This window comes from Anas acuta, chromosome 13 (assembly GCF_963932015.1).
Source record: "Anas acuta chromosome 13, bAnaAcu1.1, whole genome shotgun sequence".
Classification (NCBI taxonomy): Eukaryota; Metazoa; Chordata; class Aves; order Anseriformes; family Anatidae; genus Anas; species Anas acuta.
The window spans coordinates 19,621,643-19,648,357 of NC_088991.1; the positions used below are offsets into that span (position 1 = coordinate 19,621,643).

At 50.0% G+C, this 26,715-nt stretch overlaps 1 protein-coding gene across 2 annotated transcripts; it reads right to left on the reverse strand.

Moving 5' to 3' along the window:
- Positions 1 to 1,614: 1,614 nt before the first annotated feature.
- On the reverse strand, positions 1,615 to 25,046 carry SH3BGRL (SH3 domain binding glutamate rich protein like). Of its 2 annotated transcripts, none has more exons than XM_068696673.1 (4): positions 24,766 to 25,046; positions 10,307 to 10,492; positions 7,973 to 8,053; positions 1,615 to 4,452 (listed from the first exon to the last, which is right to left on the reverse strand). In XM_068696673.1, exons 1-4 carry the CDS (start codon positions 24,808 to 24,810, stop codon positions 4,420 to 4,422), a joined length of 345 nt encoding a protein of 114 aa, XP_068552774.1. In that variant the 5' UTR covers positions 24,811 to 25,046; the 3' UTR covers positions 1,615 to 4,419. The 2 variants fall into 2 exon arrangements, with proteins under 2 accessions (XP_068552774.1, XP_068552773.1); XM_068696672.1 differs by lacking the exon at positions 24,766 to 25,046 and adding an exon at positions 21,501 to 21,566.
- Between the last annotated feature and the right edge of the window lie 1,669 nt (positions 25,047 to 26,715).

Sequence of the window (26,715 nt, forward strand, 5' to 3'; positions counted from 1 at the left end):
GGAAGGGAAGGAGGGCGGCCGCCATTTTCCCGAGCCCCCCGAGCCGCCATGGAGAGGGGGCGGGCCTCAGAGCTGATCGCCAAGAGGCGCGTCCAATGGGAAGGGCGGGGCGGGCTCGCCTAGCCCGCTGATTGGCGGTTGGTTGGGCGGCGGCGGCTGGGCGGGGCTCCATCCGGGTCTGTCACAGCCGCGTCACCGCCCTGAGGCAGGTACCGGCCCGGCCCTGAGGCAGGGGCGGGCGGAGCGAAGTCCCCAAGCTCCTGAAGATGTCCCCGACAGACGGACCGCCGAGGGAAGGAATTAGGGCATAAAGGACTGAGCTTCACACTTAATATTCCACGAATGCAGCTTACATGTATTAAATAAATGTATTTTGTATACTGGGAATGCCGAGGGTGCTTGGTACTCGGCGCTACACGGTGTCAGCCCCCCTCAGCTAATTCCTCCCCCTAAGGTGGCCTAAATATTTAATGAGAATTAAAGAGAATCCCACACGAGTTGGTAGAAAAGTTTATTACAGTGCACATTGCTGTAACCAGGAACGGCAAGTGAAGGAAACAATGCACCCTTGCAGTTAGTTTTCTGAACAGAATGTTGAAACTGGCTTTTATTGAGCTTTGCAAATTAGATTTATCCCGGTTATACAAGTGCATATACAAGTGTATATACAAATGGAAATCATTATATTGAGAAATGCCAGCAGAAGCCCTTTTCTCTACCTTACATTATGGAGCATTTTTTAAAATAAGGGCGAGTGGGGCAGACAAGCAGTGGACACTATCAAAACCATCAATATAACTTACGTCTTGGGTGTGCTTCAGTTTTTAGACAGAAGAAAAATGATCCTATAAATGGCAAGCAAGCAGCTTGCTCACAAGCCACTCTTGGAAGAATTAAGTCACTGGTTTCCTTCAGAGCATTTCACCTTTCCACGTGAATTGAAAGCTGGGATTTGGGCAAATCCTAATGCAGTTTAAGGGTTGAGAGGGCATCTTCTACAGCTCGACAGGTCTTTATCTTCTAGGTGGTACAACACTTCAATATGCAACACTTAAAATAATGCAATTGCTAGATCTGTGGGGACCACAGAAAAGGTAAAAATGAGTAATTTTAGTTTAAAAAATACATCCTATACTGCCCTCTCTGGCAACACAAATGTAAAATAACAGTTCCTCTGTTCTGACCAGCATAAAGCTAATCAATTACACATTGGGGGAAAGAAAAAAAAAAAATGAAGCTGTTTGGCAAGCTTTACAGGCATGGGGTGCAGCTGATTTGCCCTGTCCGCTTTCAGTTTGTAACTGCCTTAGGGAAAGAAGAGGAAAGCAGCTTAATTAAAGTGTATTCAGTGCTCTCCTAAAACCCCCCAAACCTCCAAAGACTTCCTTTTGTGTAGGTGTGTCCCAAGTAATTAAAACCCATTAGCCGCAAGAGGTGAGAGATCCAACAGATTGAACGTGCAGCAGTGGATGCTTAACGTTCAGTTTGTTGTGTAGATCCCCTACTTTGAAGTCAAATATTTTCATTCAAGGACTACACTTCTCTAAACTCACAGGACCACTTCAAACCACAAACAAAACATGAAAAAAAAAAAAAAAGACAAAAAGTCAATAGTGTGAGAAAGCATTTAAAACAATTTTATTGGAATGATACAGGAATGGTTAATATTACAAGTTAAATCCTCATTGCCGGCCATCTACATAGGAAAAAAAAATAGAAACGAACAAATTCAGTTCTTGCGTCCATCATTAACCTAAGACAGGTAAATGAACTAGAAAAATAGCAGGTAGGCAACACATTCCTAGCACTCCTAAACCCAAGCAAGGTATCCGCATCAAAGTTTACGCACGTTTTACACACAGCCCCACAACAAAGAAATATTTTAGGTATTTTTCAGTTTGTGTTGGTGCCTTGTTCCCCAGACAAAGAAATAATTCAGTCTTTCTCAACAGAGCTCTCTTAGGAATGCTGATACAGTTTGAACGCTACCATATGGCGAGGATGGGGGACCCGACGAGGGAAGTGACTTTGCTTTCTTAACTTGGCAGTTTTCTTGACCATCAGAAACAGAGGCTGACCTTGTTTCAGCATGTTTTGGGTCGCTGAGCTGACATGATTTGGCAGCGACTTTCAGTTACAGCTCCTTCAAAATAATGCCTTGTAGTTCACAAAACTTACTTTCTTTTCACAGGAAACACAGCAAATCAGCATGGGTGGATAAATGACTCGCGTGTCAAATTCCACTTTCTTCACGAGATTTCACAGAGTATTCTCAAATACTTTCTCAAAAACTTGACCACTGGGTTAGACAGAAAAAAAGATTACACCAGTGTTAAGAAAGAAAAATCACCTCAGTTTCAAAGGGTGAAATCACAGTGAACAACAAAAATCAGACACCGGGCTTAAAAAGCAACCCAACTTCCACAAGATCTTAAACAACTTTCACAAAAGTTCAGTAATCACCGATAAAGCCTGTTAAAGAAAAAGCACAAATGTGTGTGTAAATCTTGAAGGTAAGGCAACATTAATCTATCCATGTATATTTTGATGGCGTGCTTGCTTTTTTCAGCACAAGCTCCAAACCAACTCCCTGGCTCCCAAATCAGAAGAGATAAAATGTGAAATACATATGATTTTAACTAGCTTGGCTCTGCGCTTGATCCCGATCACTCTGACATCCGTGGGAGTTTCCTCACGAACCCTCTCGAAGCAGAGCTGTGCTCCAACCACAGCAAAAAGCTGCAGCTCTGTTTTAACAGATGTTGACAAAACAAGCACTTTCCCTGAATGAACAAAAGCCCCAAAGAAATGTGAAGGAAGTGTTTAATTACTGCACTTTAGACCATCTTTGTAAACCCAGGTTTTTACTTTTACCCTGCTCCTAATGTCAGACTTTCAAACCGTGAACCTTGAACCATTTCATAACGTCTTGAAGAAGCGCTGCGTCCATCGCACAGCATAAACATAAATTAACCGCGCTGCCACGATACGCTGCAGCCTTCTGCTGAACTGTGCCACCTGTTTCTCTTCCTTCATAAAGCAAAGAAAACCAAAATGTGTGTGCGCAGAGCAATTAGAAGGATCCTCTAATTACAGCAAGGCCTAATTACCTTTCTAACTGTATTTTGATGCGTTTGGGGGATAAGTACATTATGTGGTGCATAATGCATTTTAAATTACCCACACATTTTTAAAACCTGTTTCTTATCCTTTAGGGCACTTGTAATTATTTGTGTTTTTGCAGAACACGGCCAAGAAATCCAGGCTACCTCGCGAGCACTGGGAGGGCAGACAGGTTAATATTGCACGTGGTAAATTCACCAATACAAGACACTTGAATAGGTTCGCGGCTCCTGTAATAGCCTCATGATATGGCAATAGCAATGGAAATAAGTTGTTAAACCTTAAAAAAAAAACTTGGATAATTACAATAGCTCTCACTGTTCAACCATTTAACTTTGCTGATTTGAAAAAATACTATTTTAATCTACTGACTACTTGAGCATGCATTAAGATGCCTAATACTATAAGCAGTGTGAATTGGTATTTTTGTAGAGAAATACATTAAAGGCGTTCACCCTTACACAGGTAAGGAAATGCCATTTCTGGCCATTTTGGCTTATTTGCAACATTGCCTGGGAATTAGGACATACTTCTTCGATGTGCACTGACTCCTGCACACAGACACGCACTGAAGGCGTGCTCAGGCAGCTACCTGTCCTGATCAGCTTGCCAGTGGAAAGGCTGTCCAGTGCCCAAATCCCTTTTTCTTTGTCAAAAGAGCCCACATGGATCACTTAAATGAGAAATGGCATTTTTTTTTGTTATCATCTGTACAGCGTGTTACAATACAAATCTTAAATACCCATCCTACAAAAGAACAAACATAACTTGCAGAAGTGACTGCAATGGTTACACTACACAACACCACCTACAATTTCATCCGAAACCAGAATCTAAAGAGGCTGAAAATCACGGTGTATTTCCGTAATGTTTTTGAGGCAACTCAGGCACTAAGTTGGTATCTGACCAGGTGTGAGATACTGGTGCTTTTTTTTTTTTCCATATTTTAAATAGCTGGATCCCTAGGTATAACCACATCTGTGTTGTTAGTACAATAGTTTTTTGGAGTTTACACGAAATAGACGAATTGCCAAGACAATTTAAACTACGTGAAAGTCATTCGTGTCCAATTGCTTCAGTTTCCTATGCGTACAACTCGGTAATAACACCCCGTGCTTTCTACCTTTATGTTCACATTTTCGTATCGTGTTCAGATTTGCAGTATATACGGTGAATGCTGCAAGCACCAATCAAATGTTAGAAATCACATCTATATTTCTTGAAGCAGAGACAATTTTACTATTTTATAAAAAGCTGTGGAAATTCCCTTTACAGAACATTTAAGGCAGTCGAAATTCATGCTTGCTGCTTTGCCAGCGCTTCAGCTTCCTGAAACAGAACAGAAATACATAAATTAGTACTTTGTAAAGGATGGTAACTTACACATACCTGTGTTAGGCACCAGCACATGACAAGAAAGTTGCAGTAGTACATGATTAAGAGAACAGCACTGAACCCAACTCAAAGAGTCCCCACTGGCTACAATTACATTACAAACCATGTCCCATACCATACTGGCTTTACCTCCAATTCTGACCTAGCTCCAGCAGGACTTGCAAGAATGTGCTGGTTGTTCACATTCCCTCTGCCTCCTGGCATGCACACCCAGGGCCGGTTCTGACCATGAGAGTTTATAACAGGAGAGCAGATAAAATGAGTATGCCTCATTTTGTGTTACGACATGAGAACTATTTAGAGATCAAAGACCTTTGGAAGAACTAGGGATAGACAAGAATATTACATTCTATATATAAGAAAAGAGCCTCCACATCGGGAAAAAATAAGAAGAAGAGGTACGGGGAGAGAGATAATTTATTATTTATTTATTTTTAACTAAACACAACCAAACTACCAGAAGTAACCACTGAGCTTTTTGCCTTCCATGGGGCTGATAAGCAGGGATGCCTTCCTTGGGAAGGGCTGCTGCTTGCCACCTGCTCCTCGTGCCCAATGCCCAGCCTGCAGCTCTTTCAGGGACCTGGTACGGAGCTGGTGCCCTTCAGCTACATGAGAACACTCCTCTGAAGCCACTGAGATCCAGGAGCAGATGAAGCAGCTTAGCAGACACCAGAAGCCCCTAACATTTCTCAGTACATTTCAGAGCAATCCTTCAAAAACAACAGCCTGCGTTTTTCACTCTTTGGTTTTCGTGAGGTGGTCACACAAATGGGAAAATAACATCACAGAAGAAAGGTACAAGGAATTTCTTCTCCTGAAAATGGTTTTCACAAGCATCCTTCTGACTGGAGATTAATTTAATGACCTGTTAGCAGCAACGTGGCCTACAGAAGGATGAACAGAGTCACTGAGCTCTCGCTGTGGCCCTTCAGGGTGGAGAGTGTGGTTTATTTTAAAGGAAATCTGCTAAATCTAGCTTTTACGTAATGAAGCTGTTTGCTTTGGTGACTGCACAGAAATACTGAAGATAACGGATTAACAACATCATTATTAATGTGAGCCAGTATGGAAAACAAAAACAATAAAAAGAAAAAAAAAAGAGGGAGGACTAAGAAGGGAACTTCTGAGAGACTGAAAGACTGCTGGGAGAGGGGAGGCAGGCAGGGAGCCCAGCCTGCGGGGCAGGAAGCCCCAGGCCTATCTCTGTTATCTGTTCGCTGCTCGTGCCTGGGCACCCTGTCAGCTCCTGGCAGAAAAGGCAGGTGATAGGGGAGGAGAGATAAGAGAGGACAACAAAGCCCAGGAAAAAAAAATAAACAAGTGCTTCTTGAAATGGTAACAAAGAGGGGATGGTTCTCCTGGCTTCCTAACAACTCCATTAGCAGTCATAAGCAGTAGAGAAGTGACACCTAGCCTCTTTCTTTTTTTTCCTTTTTTGCTTAGAAAATGCAGGATCAAATAAATCTCTTCAAAACAGGCACTGCTGAGCTGAGAAGGATTCCTGGCATTTCTCTCATTCCCAGGAACAAACCACCCAGGCTCAAGAAATAGTGATTTGCATTTCCATGCTCGTTTTTGAGCCCTTCTCTTCATTTTCTTTAGCTTTAATGCTGGAACTTTGTATTCGCAATCACCTTTCCAAATCAGTGGGAACTGATGGAAAAGGACCTTTAGTGGAAGTTTGCTGCCGAGACAATCCTCTCGTGCAGGAGCACACAGCTTGGTCCTCCGCTCCTCTCCCTTCCCCTAGCAACACGCAGGATGGTGTTAACTGCACCAGCACAGCCCGGCGGCGCGCAGCTCTGCTCTAAATGCCAACTGCAGCATCTACAAATCAGTTCCTCCTCCTTGGCAGCGGGCAATCCGCTTGATTTGCCTTTTGCATCATGTAACTGTGGGATGGATACCGAAAGCCAGCACAACTGCAGAATGTGCTGGGCACGAAGGTGCTCCTGTAAAGGTTTCCCTCACTGGCTCCGAGCTGCAGCAGGGAGTGCGAAAACACAGCAGAGAACATCTGTGGTCATGTTCTTCCTCCTCAGAACTCCTCTTTTTCCCTTAGGACAAATCAGAGCAGCTAATAACCGAGCAGACTGTTCCTGCCAGAGCACCCACATAGCGGGTCAGGAAAGAATTGATGTTTATAAATGTTACAGAGACAGATGACCCCATTATGATACGGCACCAACTGCTCTCCAGGACCACTGCCCTTCCCAGACCTTGCATGTGATGGGAAATGTGAGGGCTTTCCTGTCTCCTGTACTCCCAGGGCTGCTTTCTCTCTCCTTGGCTCCATCCTGCTCTCTCTTTCATGTAACACTGTGCAGATATTCTGAGAAATTTAAACAGGATTTAAACAACTGTGTGCAGCTGGGGCACACATCCTAGGATTTGCTCTCTGCAGCCCCGTACAAGGCAGAGTATTTCCTCACTGCCCCACTCGTTAGTGGAGTTACCGCCAGAATTAGCTTGGCTCCCCAAACTGTCTGCTTCAGTCTGACCTGCAGCTTCTAATGCTTAATACTAACTGATCACCATCCACCTTTAAAATTAGGTCTCTGAGTGATGTGCACACTGTGACCTTCAACTCTTACATGACTAAAGTTGAAAGGAAACGGCGTGTTTATCCATTGGAACAAGAAAACCGAAGTGACCTGGAGGATCCTGCTGCCCTCAAGTGAAACGTATAAAGCAGGCTTGTCCTATCCTATCAAAATCAAAAGCAGAATTCCAGCCCACTGCCTCCGCAGAGCAGCAGCCCACTTTGTAATTGGCAAGGAAAACAAGGCTTCAGATAACAAGCTGGGGGAAAAAATTACTCTGAAGTAAGAGCAGATTATTTCAAAAACAGTGACTCTGGTTTCAAGGTATTTTCGAGTACAAAAGTCTCAGCAAAGCTTCACATTAATATTTTTTTCACTGAATTGAAGTAATTTGTTTTTTCGTGGCAATATCTTTTCATCCAAATTTCTTGTGCATTCATCAGTACAAATATGAACTACTCTTCTCTTGTTCCAGGACTGTGCAATTAAAAAAGAATAAAATCCAATGGTAAAACAGATAATTAATACTAGTGAAGAACTCAAACCAGCTCTTTTTTTTTTCTAAAGCGATGAAAGCTTTTCCATTAACTTGGAAAATTGCAGGGTGGCTCCACAGTGAGGACACCAAAAGAACATCAGTACTGAACACGGAGTTTTTCTGGTAGAAGGAGGGGGAGGAAGATACCTCCAGGGAACAGAGCATCCTCCAAACAAACCAGCACACAACAACAGCGTGTTGTTGCTGTGATGTAGAAGCCTAAAAGCTGGTCTCTGGAGACTGAGTATCAGGCCAGCAGGGAGATTCACTGGGACAACCACAGAAACATGTGAAATATCCTGCCAGGAGCAGAAAAGAACAAGGTGTAAAATACAGGTTGTGGTTTACTGTGACCAGTGTACACACCTACCTTTGAACCAGGTGGCGCAGTCAAGCCTAAAAACGCATATACCGCATTATTCTCTCGAGCTTCGAAGAAGGCTTCGTAATCCTGCATGATGGGGGTGAGGGACAGGGGGAGGAAACAAAAGATAGGAGTGTTAATTTTGAGAAATAATCAGAGCACAATTTGTTGTGGTACCCAACCTGCACTGAACAAACTGCCTCCTGTGGCCTGATGCGAAATCACTGATGCCGTAGGGTTTGGACTGTTTGAAAAGCAGTCACACTTTGCCCTGAATGATTAGCCTACACAAACAAACGAAATCAGGGCAGACTGCTTGTTGTCAAACCGTCCTACTCACGTGCTGAAGACATACCGTGGTTGCTGCAGCATCAGCCCCACAAAAAGGTGCAGGGCTCTGCCTCTCGCTGTCTGGCACTGGATTGACACAGGCACTGCGGCTGCTCTACATATGCACACAGCCACTTCCCAAGAAAATTAAGGTGAAAACAATGAAAGACTAAAGAGTACCCTTCTCTGACTTCTTAGTGTTTGAGGGAGAATGCAGTTGTGTGTGGTTTACAAACAGCACGGCTTAGCTGCCTGCTAACTGAGGAAATTGTGAGCCAAAAACCCCAGTGTGGCTCAGCAACAGCAGTTGCCAAATACTGACCAAATCAGCCCAAAACGTTTGTGCAAGTCGACTTACTGCCCGAGTTACCACATACTTCCCGAGCTCCAGTTTCCAAACTCAGCACATACCTGACCTATGTCTTCCCTTTTCTGCCTTACAGCTGGAGCAGCAGCTCGGGCTTTCTGCAGCTCTGCTGGGGAATGTTTTGCTGCAGGAGTCCTGGCAGAGAGATCCCCGGGGAGGCTGCAGCTCGGAGCAGGCTCAGTCAGGGGCTGAAGTCTGGGAGGGAGCTGCCATTGAGGGCAGGGCGCTCCACATGCCTGCTGCAAGCCTGAAACAGCAAGGGCTGCAGGAGCTGCGGCGTGCTCGGGGCAGGGGCGCCTCTCAGAAGGGGCTGGTGCAGCCAGAACAGAGGGAAGTTGAGAGAACTGAGCGCTGGAGCCTAAAGATCAGGGATGTCAACGTCCTGCTCCGTTTGCACACCAAGCATTCGGGTGCAGGTTTGATAGAAACTCGTGGGACTGTGCTAAATCCTCCCGAAGCCCCTCTGGGGGCAGTGCTTGCTATACGCTGGGGCTGCTGGATGACAAAGAGGTGTTTATCTGGCCGGTGCATAGTTCAGCAGGCGGCTTTGTGGCACCCAGCAGGAAAGGAATGCCCGTGCCGAAGGGGCAGGGTTTGTGCCAGCTCGCAGCCCAGTAACACTCAGCTGGCTCCCACCTCTGCCACTGACACCCCATCCGATGGGACAGACAAGGAAGTTCATGCTTGAGGAGAAGCAAATGAAGATATGAAGAGGTTCAAAATAACTTTTGCCTTTCGGAAAGCTGAACCTGGTAACTTGAACCCAGCTACATCAGTTCACCAAACTGCAAAAGTTGGAAGTGGCACCTGCCAAAATTGGGGGGGTGAAATAATCACAAGGCAGGGACTCTCCCCTTCTCTGTTTTTGGTTGCAGACGGCCATTAATCGCCACGTTTGTCCCTCTAAGCCGAGCTCTGTCCACGTCCAAGCCATCAGTATAATTTTGCAAGCCGAGAGGCACATGAACTCACTGTGGGAACTATTTCAAGTTCTGCTTTTCTTACAAGCACACAGAAAATGGCAGTGCATTGCAAATCATTTCTGCCACTGGCCTCAGCATCACCTCGCAAAGGTTCCGAGCTGGCAGATTCCAAATGACAGACCTGGAGCTCAGGACCAGACTTTGAAACGACTTAGAAACACAGCCACAGCACCAGAACAACGCCCGCTGTGAGCTCCCTCCAGAAGATATCAAGTTTTAAAAATAAAATTAACAGTTAATCTAATAATCATTCAAGCATGGCCTGCTGAGTACAAGTGCTGCAGGGCAGCATACTTTTGATCAAGCATTAAAATAATTACAGGCAGGAATTGGATTCGCGACATGATTTTTAATCTTTTCAAAGCACTGCAGCAAGCGGCCCGCAACGGGCTTTGTTCTGCCAGCACAACCCAAAAGCTCGTCCCAAGGATCAAAAAACTGATCTCTGCCATGGGAGGCACCGCTTCGTAGCAGCACAGCTTTTGGGAGATGAGCAGCAGACCGGAGCGATCCAAAATCCCCACGCAAAGCCCCGTGCGGGCAGAGCGGCTCTCTGAGCTGGCTACAGGTTGCTGCAACGCCACCAGATTCCTATAAAGTGCTGCAAAAAGGCAGCACGAGGACGGGGCCGAGGGGAGGTGACATTTATCCAAGCCTTACCCCGAGGTAGCGGCTGTCGTTGAAGAGCCGCGGTGGCAGCGGGTTGCCGCTGGCGGGCCGGCTGTCTTCTGGGACGTTCTCCCGCATCCATTTGCGGTTCTCCTCGTTGGCGGCGATGTCCTTTTCCTCAAATTCAATTTTGTTGGCCTCCAAGAACCCTAGAACATCTTGTTGCTGCTTTTTGATCTGTCGGAAAGATGGGAGGGAGGGAGAGAAACAACATCAGTCGCGCCACGCTGGTGGTTTTGCAATTCTGGGGGTCAGTGCAGAAATGGGGGGGGTACAAAACAGGCTGAAAATGAAAACTTGAGGAAAATTCTCACAAAAAAAATATAAGTATCTTCTAAAGAGCCCCATCTGAGGGGCTGTGGGTGACGTGCATTTTTCTTTTCACAAGAAATCCCCTAACTTGTCTTCAATAGGATCGAACGGGCTGGGGTAGGGGCACTGCCCCTGTACAGTGCTGTGAACTTGCAGGGTCTGCACAGCCAAACCCAGAGCTGCCCCACACAGACCACACCGAGCAGTCAGGTCCCAAAGCAATTCTGGGTCCTGGTTCTCTGGACAAGAACCCGGCGAGCTCTGCCTGCAGGAGAGCTCTGGGGTGAGACCCCACAGCCACACAGCTCATCCCCCGCGTGCTCCCACGGCACCCCAGCCAGAAGTGGGATCTGTGAAACAAAAACTGTGCTGGCCATGGACAGGAAAGGTGATTTTTATTACTGTCATAACGTGAGTTATTAACTTCCTGGGGCAGAGACGTTCTGCTTACGCTCTGCTCTTCCTCTGCACCACTTCAGCGCCGTAAGGGAAATTATAACCGTGTGCATCCAGGGAAATAAGGGAAAAATAGGACTTCATGGGAAATTTGTTCCCTTCAGAGAGGTCTGTTAGCAACCAGGACAGACAGATCCCCGTGTGTCTATCACAGCACGGCACAACGGGGCCTCCCTCCAGCTCCCTTGGCGCAGGAGCCATGGTGATGGATTCCTCCCGGTGTGCTTCTCTCAGCAGAAGGATCCCACGGGGTAACGTTGCCGTGCATTAGCAAATTTTTTTTATCAGGGCTGAAAATAAATAAATGGGCCAGGTTAATCTCGCCCCGAGGAGGTCGCTCATGTCACAGGCTGTGCACCAGAGCGTTTCTCAGCACGCTCGCACCCAGCGGTACGAGACTTCCTCGTTTGCCTTTAACAACAAGGGGCAGAGCAGGAGGGGAAAGTTTTTCTCCATCGTGTTATAAAGGTCAAAGAGAAAGGAGGCAGCACTTCCTCCAGCAGCTATTCCGTAGGACTGGAGTACGGGAAAGGTCCCTGCAGTTGTAAACTCCGGCAGCCAGCGCTCAAGGCCACGGACCCACCCGGGAATAAACGGAGGCTTCTTCCTCCCTACCTAATTACCCTTTAATTAACCGTTTCCCACCAGCTGTGAATTACGGATGAAGCCAGCTCCCATTAGTCTCAGTTCTTTAACTTACAAAAAACCTCCTGGCTTGCCAGAGCTGTTTGCTCAGCGACAGGTAGCACGACGGGGCCCCCGCTTCGTGACTGCAGCAGGGGCAGTGAAACCCTCTTGGCTTGCCTGTGAGCAGCTCCTGGAGAGGGCCTTGTGCTTATTCTGCTAGAAAAGGCACCGTCTGGAAGGCAAATGTGGCATTTGGGTTCCTGCTCCACCATCTGCCTGGGCAGGACAGTTACAGGGCTGCTTTACGTGGTTCTGTTTCGAAAAGCTGCATTTATCTCAGGCACGGGGAGGGAAGCGCCTAAAACAGAGCTGCAGGTGCCCCGGGGCACTTTGTCTCGCTGGACAGGGCAGGAGCTCCAAGGACAGGAGCCTGGGAGCTGATCCTGCTGCCCCTGCTTGGGATGGAGCACGGAGGGGGACAGGCACTGCCTTAATGGGGTGCTCCTCTACAGCTCCCTCCAGCTTCCTCCAAATTAATCTATTTTCACTCAGGTTTGGCTTCAGTGTCTGCTCCACGAAGAGAAATGGCTTTATGGAAAGTGACCGGAGGTTAAGCAAACTCCTACCACAAACCTGGAACCTTTTGCATACAAAACCTTCACAAGCAGACTGGAAGCTCATGGTTCCAGCAGTTTGTTTTTGAGAGAAATTCTCACATTTCAAGATTCTCTTCCTTTCCTGTTACAAGACAGCCATAAAAGATCAACCTTTCAACAGAGAATGTGCAGAAAATAACCCCATGAAAGTAGCTAGGATCAGGAACAACTATTGTCCCTCCTTGCAACCCACACCAGAAGTTAATTCTCTGTTCCAGGAGGTAGCTGCAGCCCTGGATGACGGCAGGAACGCAAGAAAAACCACATCAAAGCTGTCAGGAGCAGAGCTGGGTGATGTTGGGCAACAAATCGTGTCCATCAAAAATGGAAATTCAGCCCCAAAATGGGCAGAGCACCTCCCACAAAACGCTGTGGCACTCCCGCCTCAAAATGGTTTTTCTCCTTCAAATCTTTACTAATTAAAAAAAGAGTGCCAATATCTGGCATTCTCCCACCAAGGCTCACCTACACGTGCATCAATTTGCCATCCAAGGCTTTGTTTGTTTTAGCAAACACTTCCAACTATAGTAAAAGCCTGGCCCTGTCATTTGGGGTCACTTCCAAGGAAGCGATTCCACTCGCAGCAGCTTGCCCAGACCAGCAGGATTCTGACAGCGCGGGGTGAGCGACCGATGAGTCCTTGGACCAAAGCAATCCCAGCACCTGCAGCAGTGAAAGAAAATGATGTAAAGCTGCCAGGATTGCCAAAACTTTCCCCAGAGCAGGTCCCATAGGATCAGGTCCCATAGGGAGCTGGGCTGTGCAGGACTGGAGGGCTGGGGGTGATGCTCGGGGTCCTGCGAGCTGCCGGTGCCCCGCTGCCAGGAAAGCCTTGTTTAAATGCGTTGGTGAAAAGGGCTTCAAAGACGGTTCTTGTTTGGTGTACGTAGGCACAGGCGGGGAAAAGAATAGCTTAGTCTGCGCTGCTGGCCAAGCAGGGCTTTGTTTTTAAGCCTGGTTATTTCTTCAGTTTATAAATAAATTCCCCGTTGGCCCAGAGTCGTGTTTTGGAAGTCTATTTCTGGCCCCCGGAGCCCTCGGAGCCTTCGGCCCCAGCTCTGCGACTGCCTTCAGCCAGTGAGCAGCTCTGGCACACGGCGCGGGGCATTCCCGGGTCCTCACTTCCATGCAGGGAAAAAAACACTTTTTTTTTTTTTTTTTTTGCAAAGGTACAACTCATCCCTTACACCGAACGGGTGCCCCCTCCCAGAGCAGCCGAGAGCTTCCCCGTTGTTTTATTTCGCCCTGCCCATGCCCGGCGCAGACAGCAGGCTAAATATGTCCAGCAGCAGCTTCTCCCTCCTCACGTGCCTGCGGTAACACGACTGCTATTCACGGCTGCTTCTTGGAATTTAAAAAAAAAAAAAAGTTCATTCTTTGTTTTTTTGTGTGCTTGTTTTTTAACATTTCTGACGGTAACAGCTCTCCTCATGCAGGCTGCTGGGGCAGAAGCTGATGCTTGGAAATCAGCTGCAGGCAGAGTGGGGATTTCGGCTCCCGGTACCTTTTGGGCAGCTCCTCACAGCATTTCGAGGCTGGGGAATCCCGCTGTGCTTCCCTGGAAGCTCACACCCCACAGCCAAACCCCTGGAAGCTCACACCCTACAGCCAAGACACCACAGCACGCCCCCGAGCAGGCTCCTTCCCAGGCTCCATTAGAGTTTTCTGTGTTTCTGTTGTAACATTTCAGGATGCAGGTGTTTATACACAAGCTTCCTTGCTTCCATTCACACAAACAAAGCAGATTTTTTCCCTGTATCACCTTAAATTTCAGAGGTGCCAGCTCTGGTGGCCACCATCGCTGCAAGCTGCGGCCAAGGGGTGGAAAACTGGAGGGCACCCGCAGCACCGAAGGCCTGATGAGAGCTCTGCGGGATGCCTGCGGGTGTCTCTCTCACTTCCCCCTGCCTGGTAGAACATCCTCCTATTTTTAGGTCTGGGCAATTATCATCGCAGAGCCCACGCCACTTCTTTGTCTGCCTATTTTAAGCCACGCGCGACACGCAGCAAGGCCGGTGGCGGCTCTTCCAGCACTGGCCTGCTGCTCTGCAAGGAACGATGAGGACAAACACTGAAACCACCACGAACTTATGTGACCCAAACCAAACACAAGGGGCTGGAAAAGCTCATACTGTACTCGTGCTTCTTCTTTTTTTTTTTCCTCCAGAAATGAGGCCGTGTCTGGATGGGCTCTGTCTGCACTCGCTCTGCCCAAAACTGGCCCGCAATGAGCTCCAGAAGTAGGAAATTACAGAAAGGGAAAAGCCAAATCACGAGAGCAAAACTAAAAGCTTCTTTTATGGATTAGAACACCACCTTAAGTGCACTCATTCAATAACCCGAGGCCTGAAATTTTGCTAAATCCCCCAGCAAGAAGCTCCGAGTGGAGAGGCCGCGCTGCTCTGACACACGACGGCCGATGCCACCCAGCTCTGCTGCGGTCAGGCTGGAAAAGCAAAGGCACCAAAACGCCCTAAACGTGTCAGAACCGAGTGGCTGCCCCATATCAGAGGTCTGCTCGGCTGCTTTCCTCCCGCAGAGGCCAGAAGCAGATCCCTCTGCTATCAGTCAAGCGCGAGGACAAGGAGCGTTTCCTTATTTATATCCTCGCGGCTCCTGGCAAGCAGCTGCAGCCGCGCGGCCTAATGAAGGCCTGATGACTTTTTAATGGGTTTTAAGCTTACTTTCTGTGAAGGCACCTGAAGGATTAATTCTGCATTACATCTCGAGCCAAATTCTGCTCTGAACAAATAATATCCAGGCACCTGGGAGAGCAGAGTGAGAATCCATTCATCCCTTTACACCTGCTTCTCCAGGGGCTCTTGGGGTGCTCCTGCATCGCCGACACACCAAACACCTCACCACCAACAAGACCTGAAGATGATCTATAAAAGTCCCTTTTAATCAACGTAAGGTTTGCTCCAGGGCACGGAAATGATCTCTGTCAGGTGAAAACCCAGCTCTGTTCCTGCTGGAGCCACCAAAATAAGAAGCAAAGCTTTCTTCATTTCTTGGCCCCAATGAAAACCAGGGCAACATCGTGCGCGCTCCTTCAGCTCTGCCCCATACCTGCTGCCCCCCAGGTGGTTGTGGCTGCTTTTCTCACGTTCCTGGACAACCAAGGCCCATGTACCACAGCAGCAGCTCCCGGGTGGTCTTGCCTGCGGGTCCAGCTCACCACGAGCCCTCCGTCTCAACTCACAGAACAGCGGGCAGGCTGGGTGCAATGTGCCAACTCCAACCCTCTCTTTAGTCAGGATGTGTTTCCTCACCAAAAAAAGAAGCAGCATCCCTCCAGCGTTTGCTTTAGAGGCCTCTGTGAGTTCTGCAAAGTGCCAAATGGAAGCAGTGTGGAAGCCAGGATGCCAAATATCCCTCTCTGGGGCAGCCGCAGCCTGCTGAAGTACTCCAAGAATAGAGGTAACGCAAAACATGACTGTGAGGTTTCACCACAAATCTGAAAATACTCAAATATTTGCACAAGTATAGCTCATGGTGCCACAATTTGCACACATTTCTCTCACGTCTTTTGCTTTTTTGAAGAAGTTTTCCCTATTTCAAGGCCGTGCAGCCCCAGGTAGCCCATGCAGGGATCACCCTGGGGACAGGAGCTGCGGGGTTTGGAGCGGAGGGAGGATCACCCTGCCCCTACCCTACAGGCCTGAGCTCTGCTTCGGATGGGAGCCTGCTCCAAACCCAACAGCGAGCGAGCTTCAAGCTGCAGGAACACAGGCCCCATTACCCTGGCTGGCCATTAATGAGGCAGGAGCACATGAGGAGCCCCGTGGTTATGACGCGCCGTCGTTTCCTGCTGCAGACGTGGGATTTGGCAGGCCCCAAAGGCCCAAAGAGCCCCTGGAAACAGCATCCCAGCTCCAGGGGGGTAAAGAAGCAGAAGCAGAGGGGGAGGAAGGAGGCAGAAGCCCGCTCGTGGCACATCCTCAGGCAGGAGGAGGTCTGGCAGGGCGGAGGAGCAGTAAGGCCCTTCAGGGCAGGCCACCTCTGCCACAGACTCCTGGGGTGACTTTGGGTGTGCCTTTTGCCGCCCCTAAGCTGTCAGCAGTAATTTTATTTCTCCAAATCACTTGTTTGCTTTGGTATTTGGGTGAGGGATCGTTTCTGGCCGTTCCTGCAACCAGGACCAAACAAAGCCCAGCCCAGCCTCGCAGGCAGGCTTTAAACATGGACACACAAGGCTGATCTCCAGCCAGGCCATCACACTGAGCATTATGTGAGCAGCCAAAAACTCCCCAGAAGATGACAAACATTAACTGCCCAGACTGAAGGTTTACAGCACAAATTGCTGTTTCACTGACTCTGTACTGCCAGGCATTCATGGCCTTTAAATACAACTTGCTTTAAGAAGAAATATGGTACGACCCAGGGATCCTGCTCCACACCCAAGGTGCTTCTGCATCACTTTCTGCCCTCGAAGAACTCACACACCAGAGGCATCCTACAGCAGAAGTCTTTTGCATGACTGCTATGCGAATACTAAACCAAATCAATTCTTTGAAGATGATAAAGATCATTTTTTTTTAATCAAAAATAGCCACCTCTGCTGCCTCGGCCTGGAAAGCTGGCATCGGGGCTTAGCTCTGTGGGGCACCCTTCGGGAGACATCCTGGAGTGAAGAATTCCAGGAACAGCACATTTTTCCACCACAGTAAGGTCCTTCCCCCCAGCTCTTCCCACTCACAGCCACGGGGAGCTGCCACCGTCCATCCCACCCCAGGGGCAGGGCACGGCACTGCTCACACCACGACCGGGGCCACCCCACAGCCACCCACGATGTCCGGAACATTTTGGGGTCTCTCTTATCACCCTGCTTCTCTTGTTTTTCAAAAACCACAGGCTTCCTCTTGCAGGGAGGTGCAATCTAGCATTCGCATACCACGACCGAGCCCTGAGACAAACACAAACTGCGTTTCATTTTCGGAAAGGCCAAGCCCCCAGCTGCTGCGTGCTGGAGGACGGAGCTCTCCGGGCCTGGGCGAGCAGCCAGGCGAGCTGCATTCCCCTCGTGTTCCTCGGGCTCAGCCTCATGCTCGGCTGCTGGCAGCACCGTGGCTGTCCTAGCACCTTCAATGCTGCTAATCCTGCTCCCACAAAAGACCCAGCCGTGGATCCAGCTGCTCCTCAGTTGGTGCAGGTGTCAATTCCTACAGCGAGCATCCCCCGCAGAGCCTTCAGGACCTCCTTCGAGCGTCTCACAGCGTGTGCACCTCAAACCTGGGTCCCCTGCAGGAGAAGCGGAGCCCTTCGGCCACCTCCCGACACATTTTAATGCGGTGAAAGGAAACAAAATTTAGAGAAAGACTGCTCGGGTCCAAAGGTCTCGCGGAGTGAGCCAGCAGAACCACGAGACGTGCTTATCTGCGCTGCGGGAGGGCAAAGCATTGCAGTTCCTAACCAGGATTATCAGGTCGCTAGCAAGCAAGACTGCAAACCTGCCCCGTTTTATTTTGTGCCTCCTTTTTACTTATAAATACTGTATTTCCTGCCTAGGGAAAAAAAATCCTACATCTATTACCCATAAATCAGCTTCATTGCAACTTCACTTCCATCCGTGTCCCCCGAGAAAGCTTTGGGATGTATTTTGAGTTCCCGAGTTACCTGTTCCTGGCCCTCTCTGCCAGCTGCCTCGCACCACGCACACAGCAGCGATCTCAAATAAGCAGCATTAAGGATTTCCCCGGTAAAACCTTGCCCCGCTGGAGTCCGTGGCAAAGCTCCCAGTGACATTCCTGCTGCCAAAGGTTCATCCTGCGAGGTGCACACCGACGCGCTGTTTAAACCTGCCTGGAAACCACAACTCTCATAAAAACGTGGCTTTAAGTGCAAACCTGGGCTTTGCCAATTCCTTTTGACCTACGGCTGTAGGGGTTCTGATAAATCTGCCCTACTGTCTAGCCCTAAACGTGAGGTGTATCAGCATCTGCTGCTGGTGCTGCAAACCCACGACGTTTAGGAACCACCTGCCTGTAGCATCAAACCCTTCTGTTTGCTGCGTGCCAAACACCTCAGCCCCGACTTGGAGGATTTCATTCTGATGTTAAAAAGAAGACCTAACAACAAAGCTTCCCTGGGCAAAGTCTTTCAGTGCCCAAATGTTGAGGTTTCGGTGTCTGCCCGCTGCTACTGCATAGCCAGCAGCTTCCTACGGCATGTCTGACAGCCCTGCGCTGAACTGCAGCTGCTCAGAAGGAAAGCAAGGGGAGAATTATTATTAAACCGCTGCTATTTTCTTCTTGGTTTCTAAGATACAGGGCACAAATACGGTTAAAAGTTCCTCCCATGTCTGCAGCCTCTCAAAGCGTCTCGGAGTCTGTGAAGCAGAGGTAAGATCCTAATCGCATCGCTCTGTCTGCATGCAACGCAGTCACAGCCCGGTTACATTTTGAAGGAAACGTCCAGCTACAAAGCCTGCTAACAGTGCTAGACCTGCAGGTATTTGTAATAAACACCAAACTGGAAGCAAACCAAAAAATCCCAAACACAAACACACGTTTCTTCTCCGTCAAACATTTTTTTCCCCGGACAACACAGCCTCACATATTTTAAACGCACACTGCTAACATAATTTTGGGAGCAGAGCCAGTTTCATCCGAGCACAGAACAGCTTTGCTGGGTCAGATCCAGCTCTTGTCCACCCCGACATCCTGCCTCCGCCAGCCACAGGCTCCAGGGGAGAGCACCCCAAGGGACTGAGCACGCCGACTACCCCACGTTACCCTCTCCCAGCCTCAGTAACACGCAGTTTGAGTCAGAGGTGTAGTCATTCCCTTTAATAGCCCTAATAGCCCTTTGTAGATTTTCCCCCTTCATTTGTCTCGCTGCTTCCTGAACCTGGGCGATCTTTGCCACACACAACACCCTCTGGCACGGCGTTTCTCTGCCGAGCTGCACGTTGCCAAAGGAGGCACCCAGCTTCTCCCCGCTCTCCCCCCGTTGTTGTGCTGCAAGGAGTCACCAGCAACCACTTCCTCTTCATTCTCCCCCACTGGACGTGGTTTTTCTCTTTTTTTGTGCTTTTTCAGCCCTCTCTCTGCTACTGAACTCCACTTTATTTGGCTGTCCTCGTGCAGTGCTCACCTCACGCTCCCCAGCATCTTTTCTGGTGTTGTTCACTGCTTGTCCTGGCCTAACAAAGACACAGACCTGCCACAGATCCACGCAGTGCTACTGTTTTAACTTTGCTCTCTCTGGTCCTAAGAACTCCCAACATTTCACCTGCTGTTTATACCACTGATAGGGGATTTTTCAACCAGCTCAAACAGCAAATCCTCTGGCAGGTAATACTTCAAATGCTACGCTCGAGCGCCTTCAAAACTTCAGGCGTGGCGGTACTCACGTGTGCAAAAGGAGCCCAAATAAAATTAGCCTTCAGATAGCTAATGAAAGAAATCACATCCACTGCTCACAAGGAAAACCAAGCCCAACACCAAGCTGTAAGCCAGAACCCAAAGGCTGCCTCAGCTGCACTCAGACAGCATCAGCTCTGCCTCAGGCTGCAGCTTGATGTTGACCCTTTCTTTATGTTCTCTTCTGGCAGCCTGAACCTCCCCTGCCCACCTTCTGAAATCCAGGCTTGGCAGCCTCCTGCCGTGCTGCGCTCCTGGACAGAGGCTTTCTCTGGAACGAACAAGAGCAGCGTTACAATTAAAAATCTTTTGGGTTTGATGAAGTATCTGATGAGAAAGGTGCTTTACATTGAATCCCAGACCGAATACAGCTGGGCTTACAGAAATGTAGCTTTGCTGTGAGGGTGGGAGCACCGTGGGGCACACAAAGCCCCTTCAGATCAGTGATCAGGGCAGGAGCTGGGGCTGCTCCGAACTGCAGAGCCCCCATTCCTCTTGCTAAGATGGGAAGCCCGTCGTCCTCAGCCCTCCTCTCTATCACAGAGGGACTATTTTAGGGCTGTCTTGAGCCTGAACAGCTGATACCTATCAATGTGCGCCTGGTTCCGTTTGTCTCTTTCCCTGCTCCCTCTTTTTCTGGGAGGAATGAGCGGTAATAATAGCCTTGCAGAGGCTCTTGGTTTTGGCATCCTCTACTCGTTACACGCATGCCAATTCTGTAGGAATCTTCTGAGCATAACTTTAATGCCTCGAGACAAGGGGACTTCCTTGCTCAGCTCTGCAAATGCTGCAGAAGTGCTGAGCACGGACGCGCCTGGGGGGAGCCGGGCAAGCTGAGGGTGCTCAGCCTCTGTCCTGGGCCAGCTCTTCCTGCTCCAGCAGCACAAGGGGACAAATCCTGCCACCCTGCCTGGGGACAAGCACCGTGCTGGCTGCAGACACCGCCGGCAGGCAGTCTTCACAAAACCCCTTCCAGCCGCAGCTGTGGAGCATCATCCCAGGCACCGCTTGCAGTTAAGCACGGTAGAATGTTTTGTGTTTCGATCCATTACAACTTTGGCAACAACTGCAACCAATTTAATCTTTGGCTGAGTTAGGGATTTGAATGCCGCATTTGAAGAAAGACATTCGACTTATCTAGAGTTTGGAACAATGACATAAAAAAAAGGGACGGCCACCAGACAGATGGAAGGCACCCCGGCTGTCTCGCTGGATTCGTGTCATGCATCGTGTCTCCTACCCTGAGAGCTCGAATCCAGAACAAGACTTGTTCTGAAGAGTGAGAGAGGGGGAGATGAAGTCTGCTTATCACAGGATATCCCCAAGGCTGCTTGCACAGAGCCAGCTCCGCTTGTCACTTTTGGGGGATTGCTGCGGAAGCTGGGAGCAGCCTCGCCAGCCCTCGCGAAGCCCCGAGCTGCTGAAGATGAGCAGGGAGAGAGCAGGTGGGTACAGACAGCCCTGCTGTTCTGCCTCTGAGCTGTTCTGCCTCAGTTCCAGCCCAAAGCACCAGCTGTACATCCGTGGCACCACCAGAAGGTGCTTCTGGGGAGGAGAGAAGAAGAGTAGGCGGCATGGCTAGCACGCGTTGGCACGGCAGAGCACAGGCTGCTTTCCTCTGTGCTTCCTGGCGGGCGGGAAGGAGACCCGGACCCTTTCCCAAACAAGAGAACAGCACAAAAGAAACACCAAGCCGCAAACTCTCCCATCCCTGACTCTGCAAATGAAAAAATAAACTCAGACTTCCTCTCCTCTTTAAGCCACCCCTACCCAGCAGGAGCCTGAGATGTGCCGGGGGCCGGATCCGGAGCTGCACAGCATCCAAACAGGAGGAGGCTTCCCACACGCTGCCGCAGCTCACACCAGGGCACCGGTGCTCTCAAACGGTGCAGTTGCTGGCAACAAATGAGCCCGAGAAGAATTTAAGCAGCTGGCTCCTTTCCGCAGGAGGTGGACAGAAGCAGCAGTCCAGCTGCCTTCAGGAAGGCGTGCACGAGTTCTCCTGGTGCTGCAGGGAAGCTGCAGCAACGTCCTCCCCAAACAGAGCACAGTACCTAAATGCCAACGGGGTAAATCACAGACTAGAGCAATTCAGCCTCTTCAGTCCCCACATTCTTCTTCCCGCAGCAGAAGAGGCGATTACTCCCTGGCCTCTCCTCCTTTTGCCTCTTAAAGGATTTGAACAGAAGCCCGTAGCCAAATTCAGCCTCGCAGCCTGCTTGAGTCAACGCTTGGGCGCTCCTGAATGTGGCATTTGCGGCTGCCATTTCACGTTCGTGGCCTCCAGCACCGCCTCGCACTGAGGAACGCTGCTCGCTTGGGCTGTGTGTCCCTCGGAGAGCCTCCTGGAGGGCTCTGGACTCCTGCGGCCGGTGCCTGCAGCTCCTCGCCGTGCTTACAGCCACCCGTGCTGCTTCATTCCCGCCTGGGACTCACCGGCACAAAGTCCATCCTGAGCAAGAGCGAAGGAAAAGGGCATCTGCTGGTTCAGGACTTCCAAATTCAGCCTTCAAACTGAGCTGTAGCCACAATGCTCTGATTTCCCGGGTGAAATCCGAATAGCAGGCTGGACCAGGACTGCAGTTATAACAGCTTGCCAGAGTCCTTAATGATAAACTCTCGGTACATTCGGTTATCTCTGGCTCTGAGCAACAAACCACATCACACACAGTCACCTTTACCTTCACCACCTGGTGCATAAAGCAAAAGCCACGAGCAAAAAGCAAACACTGGGCTTTGCAACCAGCGCAGCACAACAGAGATAAGGCCGGGTACTTCCCAACTCCTGGCGTTGAAAGCTGGGCAGCTCTGTCACACTTTGCACAGTGCCACCCATGATGAGACACCGCACAACACGGGCACTGAGGAATTAACAGCAAGGCTTCAAGTACTTCCCCAGAAATCCCTTGAAACGCACTCTGAGGTGCCTCTGCTTAGACACCAACATCCCATAGCAATTCCTCCTCACAGATACACGCTATCGAATATAAACATTGTGGAGAACAGCGCCTCGGGGAAACACTTTATAAAATATGATATGGAAAATTATCCTGCAGAACAAAGTATTCCTTTGCCATAGAAGACCACAAAATTTGGGCACCCTCCAAGACTCACAGCCCGAGGCTGCAAGGTGCGAAGCAGCCGCCCGTCCCCTCCGGTGGGAGCTAACGCTTTCCAGAGCCCCACCAAAGCTCCGCCAGCTTGCAGAAACCAGGCAGTCATTTTCTAGGAAGGAGACGCCTTTCTACTTACTGCTGGTTTGCTTTTACTCAAGCAAATTTAGCTTTCAAAAAACCAAAGTAACCCCACCTCGGGTGCTGCTGGCGGTACCAAGCCATCGTAGCAGGAGTGCGAGCCACCTCTTTAAGGGACAGGAAAATGACTGATCCCATCGAGCGCCTTGCAGGCGAATGCTCAACCTTTCCCTTCAGCGAGGTGCCTCTCCGTTCTGCTTTAAGTTGAAGCATCAATTAAAATTCTTATAGCAGAAAGAAAACAGCCACCCGGTGAGGTAGGCTCGAGCCGTGCCAACAGAAACACCCTTGGTGTGCTGAGTAAACCGGGAACGTGCAAATCCTTCTCATTACCACGACACCACATCAGCTGTACTCGCTTTGGACCTGGGCTTGGGCATACATATGTAATAAAACTGGTGATTACGTGTTTGTTTTGCTTACATTTCATACAAACAGACCACGCCAATGCTAATAGCCAAATTCCACCAGCAAGGATGCACGAGGGGCCCTAAGAGGCAGGGAAGGGGATGTTCACACCACGTCTCGTGACACACACAATCCACACAGACAAAACGCCATCGCAGATACCACTTAGCAAATAATTAAAGGCCTCGTTTAAAACCAGGTAAATGTAGTCAAGATCAGTGGCTGTATCCCTGGAGCTTGGCGTCGCTACGCAAACCCAAAATCAATAACTGCCATTAAGGGGTCACCGATAAGAATCTACAGCAAGAGAGCCTGTCAACTGGAAACCTATTAACAGCTGTATTAGGAAGGCAGAATTACATCTCCACTTTGCTAATGACTGCTTCTTCCCTTCTCGCTGATAATTTTGCAACAAGCCAGCGGAAATCCTTTTGACCCCCCCTCATGAGCGAGCCACTCAGGATTTCAGGACACTTTCAAGACCAGCATCAGATAATCATCGGCTTTCTGACACCGGCATCAGTGTGTCGACGTCAGCAGCGGCACCGAGACCACAAAAAAGGACAGGGGGAGAGAAGCAGCGTGGGGATGCCCAAGGGATGAGTTTTTGCTCCTCTCCCCCAGCAGAGCCCAAGGCGGGCTTGCCCCCGCCAGCCCCCAGCCACACAGCTCACCCCTGGCTGCTTCTGCTGCTGAGGGCTGGAGACCAGCAGCTGTGCTAACCGGGGAAGGAGAATTCAGTGTAAAACGTGTCTTTTTTTTCCTCCTCCTGGCTGTCACCGGCCTCTGGAAGCTGGGTCCCTGCACCCCAGCACGCTGACACGGCCGGGCACCACGAAGCCGGCGGCTCAGCAGAAGTCTCCGATCTCTGACTGCATTCGTGGGCATCCTGCAAGTCTTCCACACTGACGCTGAATGCGACAACCCCCTGGATTTTAGGCTCGAAGCATCTTTCCTTGAGAAATCCGGCAATCTTCAGGGCGCTGCCGCTGAGCCGGGGCTGGCCCCGGGGGCAGAGCCGCACTTTTTGTGTTGGCTTTGCTGTGAGAGGGGACACACGGGGACACAAACGGACACGGGGACGGACACACGGCCACACACAGCCTGCTGGCCGAGCCCGCTGCCGCCCCACGGTGCCCAGCCCGGCTCCCGGCCGCGCTTCATCCCCCGCCAGGCGGCGGAGCAGCCCCCCAGCACCCAGCCGGGCGGCACAACCCGGCCCTCAACTTCATGGGCACGGCAGCAGGGGATCCGTGCTGCCGCCCTACACCCGCTACGAGGAGCAGGAGCCCCCCCGGGGGCCACGAGCACGGCTCCCCCCGTGCCCCCCTCTCCACTCCCAGCCCCCGCAAGTTTCCCGGCGAGCCCCTTACCGCCGTGGAGCCGGAGGAGGAGGCGATGTAGACCTTGATAACCATGCTGAGGGGGAGCCGGGAGGGCGGGTGGGTGTGTGAGGAGTGGAACCGAGCCGAGCTGAGCTGAGCCGAGCCGGGCAGAGCAGGCAGGGAGGGAGGGAGGCAGGGAAAGGGAGGGAGGAGGCTGCGCCTCGCCCCGCCTCGCCCCACCACACGCCGCGGCAGTCACAGCCAGCCGGCCCGGAAGAAGGGGGAGAATGGTTTCGAAAATGAGAAAATAAATAAATAAAGGCAAAAGGAAGGGGGGAGAGAGAGAGAGAAAGAAAGGGGCGAGGCGAGTTCCCGACGAACCACGCGAGACGTGCAGGGGATGGAGGGCGGGCAGGGAAGGGGCTGCGCTGAGGCGCTGGGCTCGGCCGTAGGGGCGGTGGCCCCGGGGCTCACAGCCTCGAAAAGCAGCGAGCCCTGCTGAAATGGGCGGTTTCCGAGGAAAATCTGCGTCAGGGATCCCTTCCCTCAGGGAGGGTGAAATCCAAGTGTGCGCGATGCGGGCACCCCGGTGCGCCGGGTGCTGCGCGGCTCCTCAGAGCTCCCACAAAAGGGCGAGCAAAACCCTCACAGACCGTGAGGGGTCTCAGACAAAGCTCCTGCCTCTGCCCCCTGAGGGCCATTTTCGGTTGAGTCAGAAGCAAAAATCTATCAATTCTACAAAGATTGGGCTCTCAGAGCACCCTACCGCACAAGGGGCAGGGAAGGCCTTCAGCAGCAGGTGACAGAGTTGTGCACCCGTATGCTGTAAAAGCAAAGGCAGACACTTAGATCTGATGCGGTCTAACTGGAAGGAATCAGGAGCTAAAGATAAGGCTGTGGAAAAGAAGAGGAGGCAGGAAGCTGCTGGTGTGGAGACTTTATCTTGGGGAGTGAGAGGGGAGAGAAGCGAGGGCAGGACAGGGGCAGCTCAGACATCAAGGAGTGGGTTAAGTTCCAGCTTTAGGTGGAGGCTCCTCTAAATGTTAGAAAGACTCTGTTGCAGTCATTCTTGCAGAAGATGCTTTTCATTCTGCCTTTGTGTTTCTCTCACTTGGTGTACGTGAATTAGGCAGCACCTTGGTGCCCAGGCGGGGCTGGAGCAGCCACGTTGCTTCCTGCCGATGGGCCCGATAAACGCGGCCTCGCTTGGATTGTCACTTGGAGAGGTGAGAAGAGACATGTGGGATGGGCAGGTGTTACTGCACAATAACAGTGCATTGACTTTTAAATATGTGTCATTGTGAAAGCCACTCTCCAAGTGACACAATGGCCCATGCCAAAATACAGACTGCTTGGGCATTTGGCGCTATTCAAAGGCTCTACCAGAATTACTGTAGTGTGTCTTCAATAAATCCTCAAAGAAACACATATCAGGACTGCTATCGCAGGTCCCGTTTGGGTCTGTGCGCTTCTGTACTGGCCCCTCTGCTTCCCATCTCTCGCCTGCTCTTTTTAAGTTGTCTGTGCCGTGGAAAAGGAATTACTGCTTGGGTAATGCAAGGTACTAGGGCTGTGCAAAAGGCCCATTGGGAAGCTGGGAGCCATAACGTACTGCAATTTCACTGCATGCTATTTTATCATTTTTATTAATCACGACTGCTTGATGAGACCTCAAAGAGTTGTTAATTATTACAGCCATAGTGACACTTTATTTAGGGAAATTTATATGCAGCACCTGTCTCCCACTTACCTCTGCAGAAACGTACTCCAGCTACTCCCTTACACGCTTTATTATATGTTCTGATATCAAAATCACAGAAAATGGAAAATACTTAAAATAGACACAGCAAGCTGAAATGTTACCATCTAACAGCTAAGATAAAAGTGTGGTTTTGTGCTCTTGGCAAAAAGGAGGAAGGTATTTCTGAAGTGTTTTTTCCAAACAAAGTAACACAACACAATTTTCTAAAAAAGGTCGTTGAATTAAAAAGTCTATTG

Bases quoted from the DNA above. Each gene is read 5' to 3' on its own strand.
- SH3BGRL (XM_068696672.1), bottom strand. From the start codon at position 21,551: ATGCTGTGCAGCTCCGGATCCGGCCCCCGGCACATCTCAGGCTCCTGC. The intron at 8,054-10,306 runs GTAAGGCTTGGA...CCCATCATGCAG, and splicing joins ACGACAGCCGCTACCTCGGG to GATTACGAAGCCTTCTTCGA. The intron at 4,453-7,972 runs GTAGGTGTGTAC...GTTCTGTTTCAG, and splicing joins CTGCGCCACCTGGTTCAAAG to GAAGCTGAAGCGCTGGCAAA.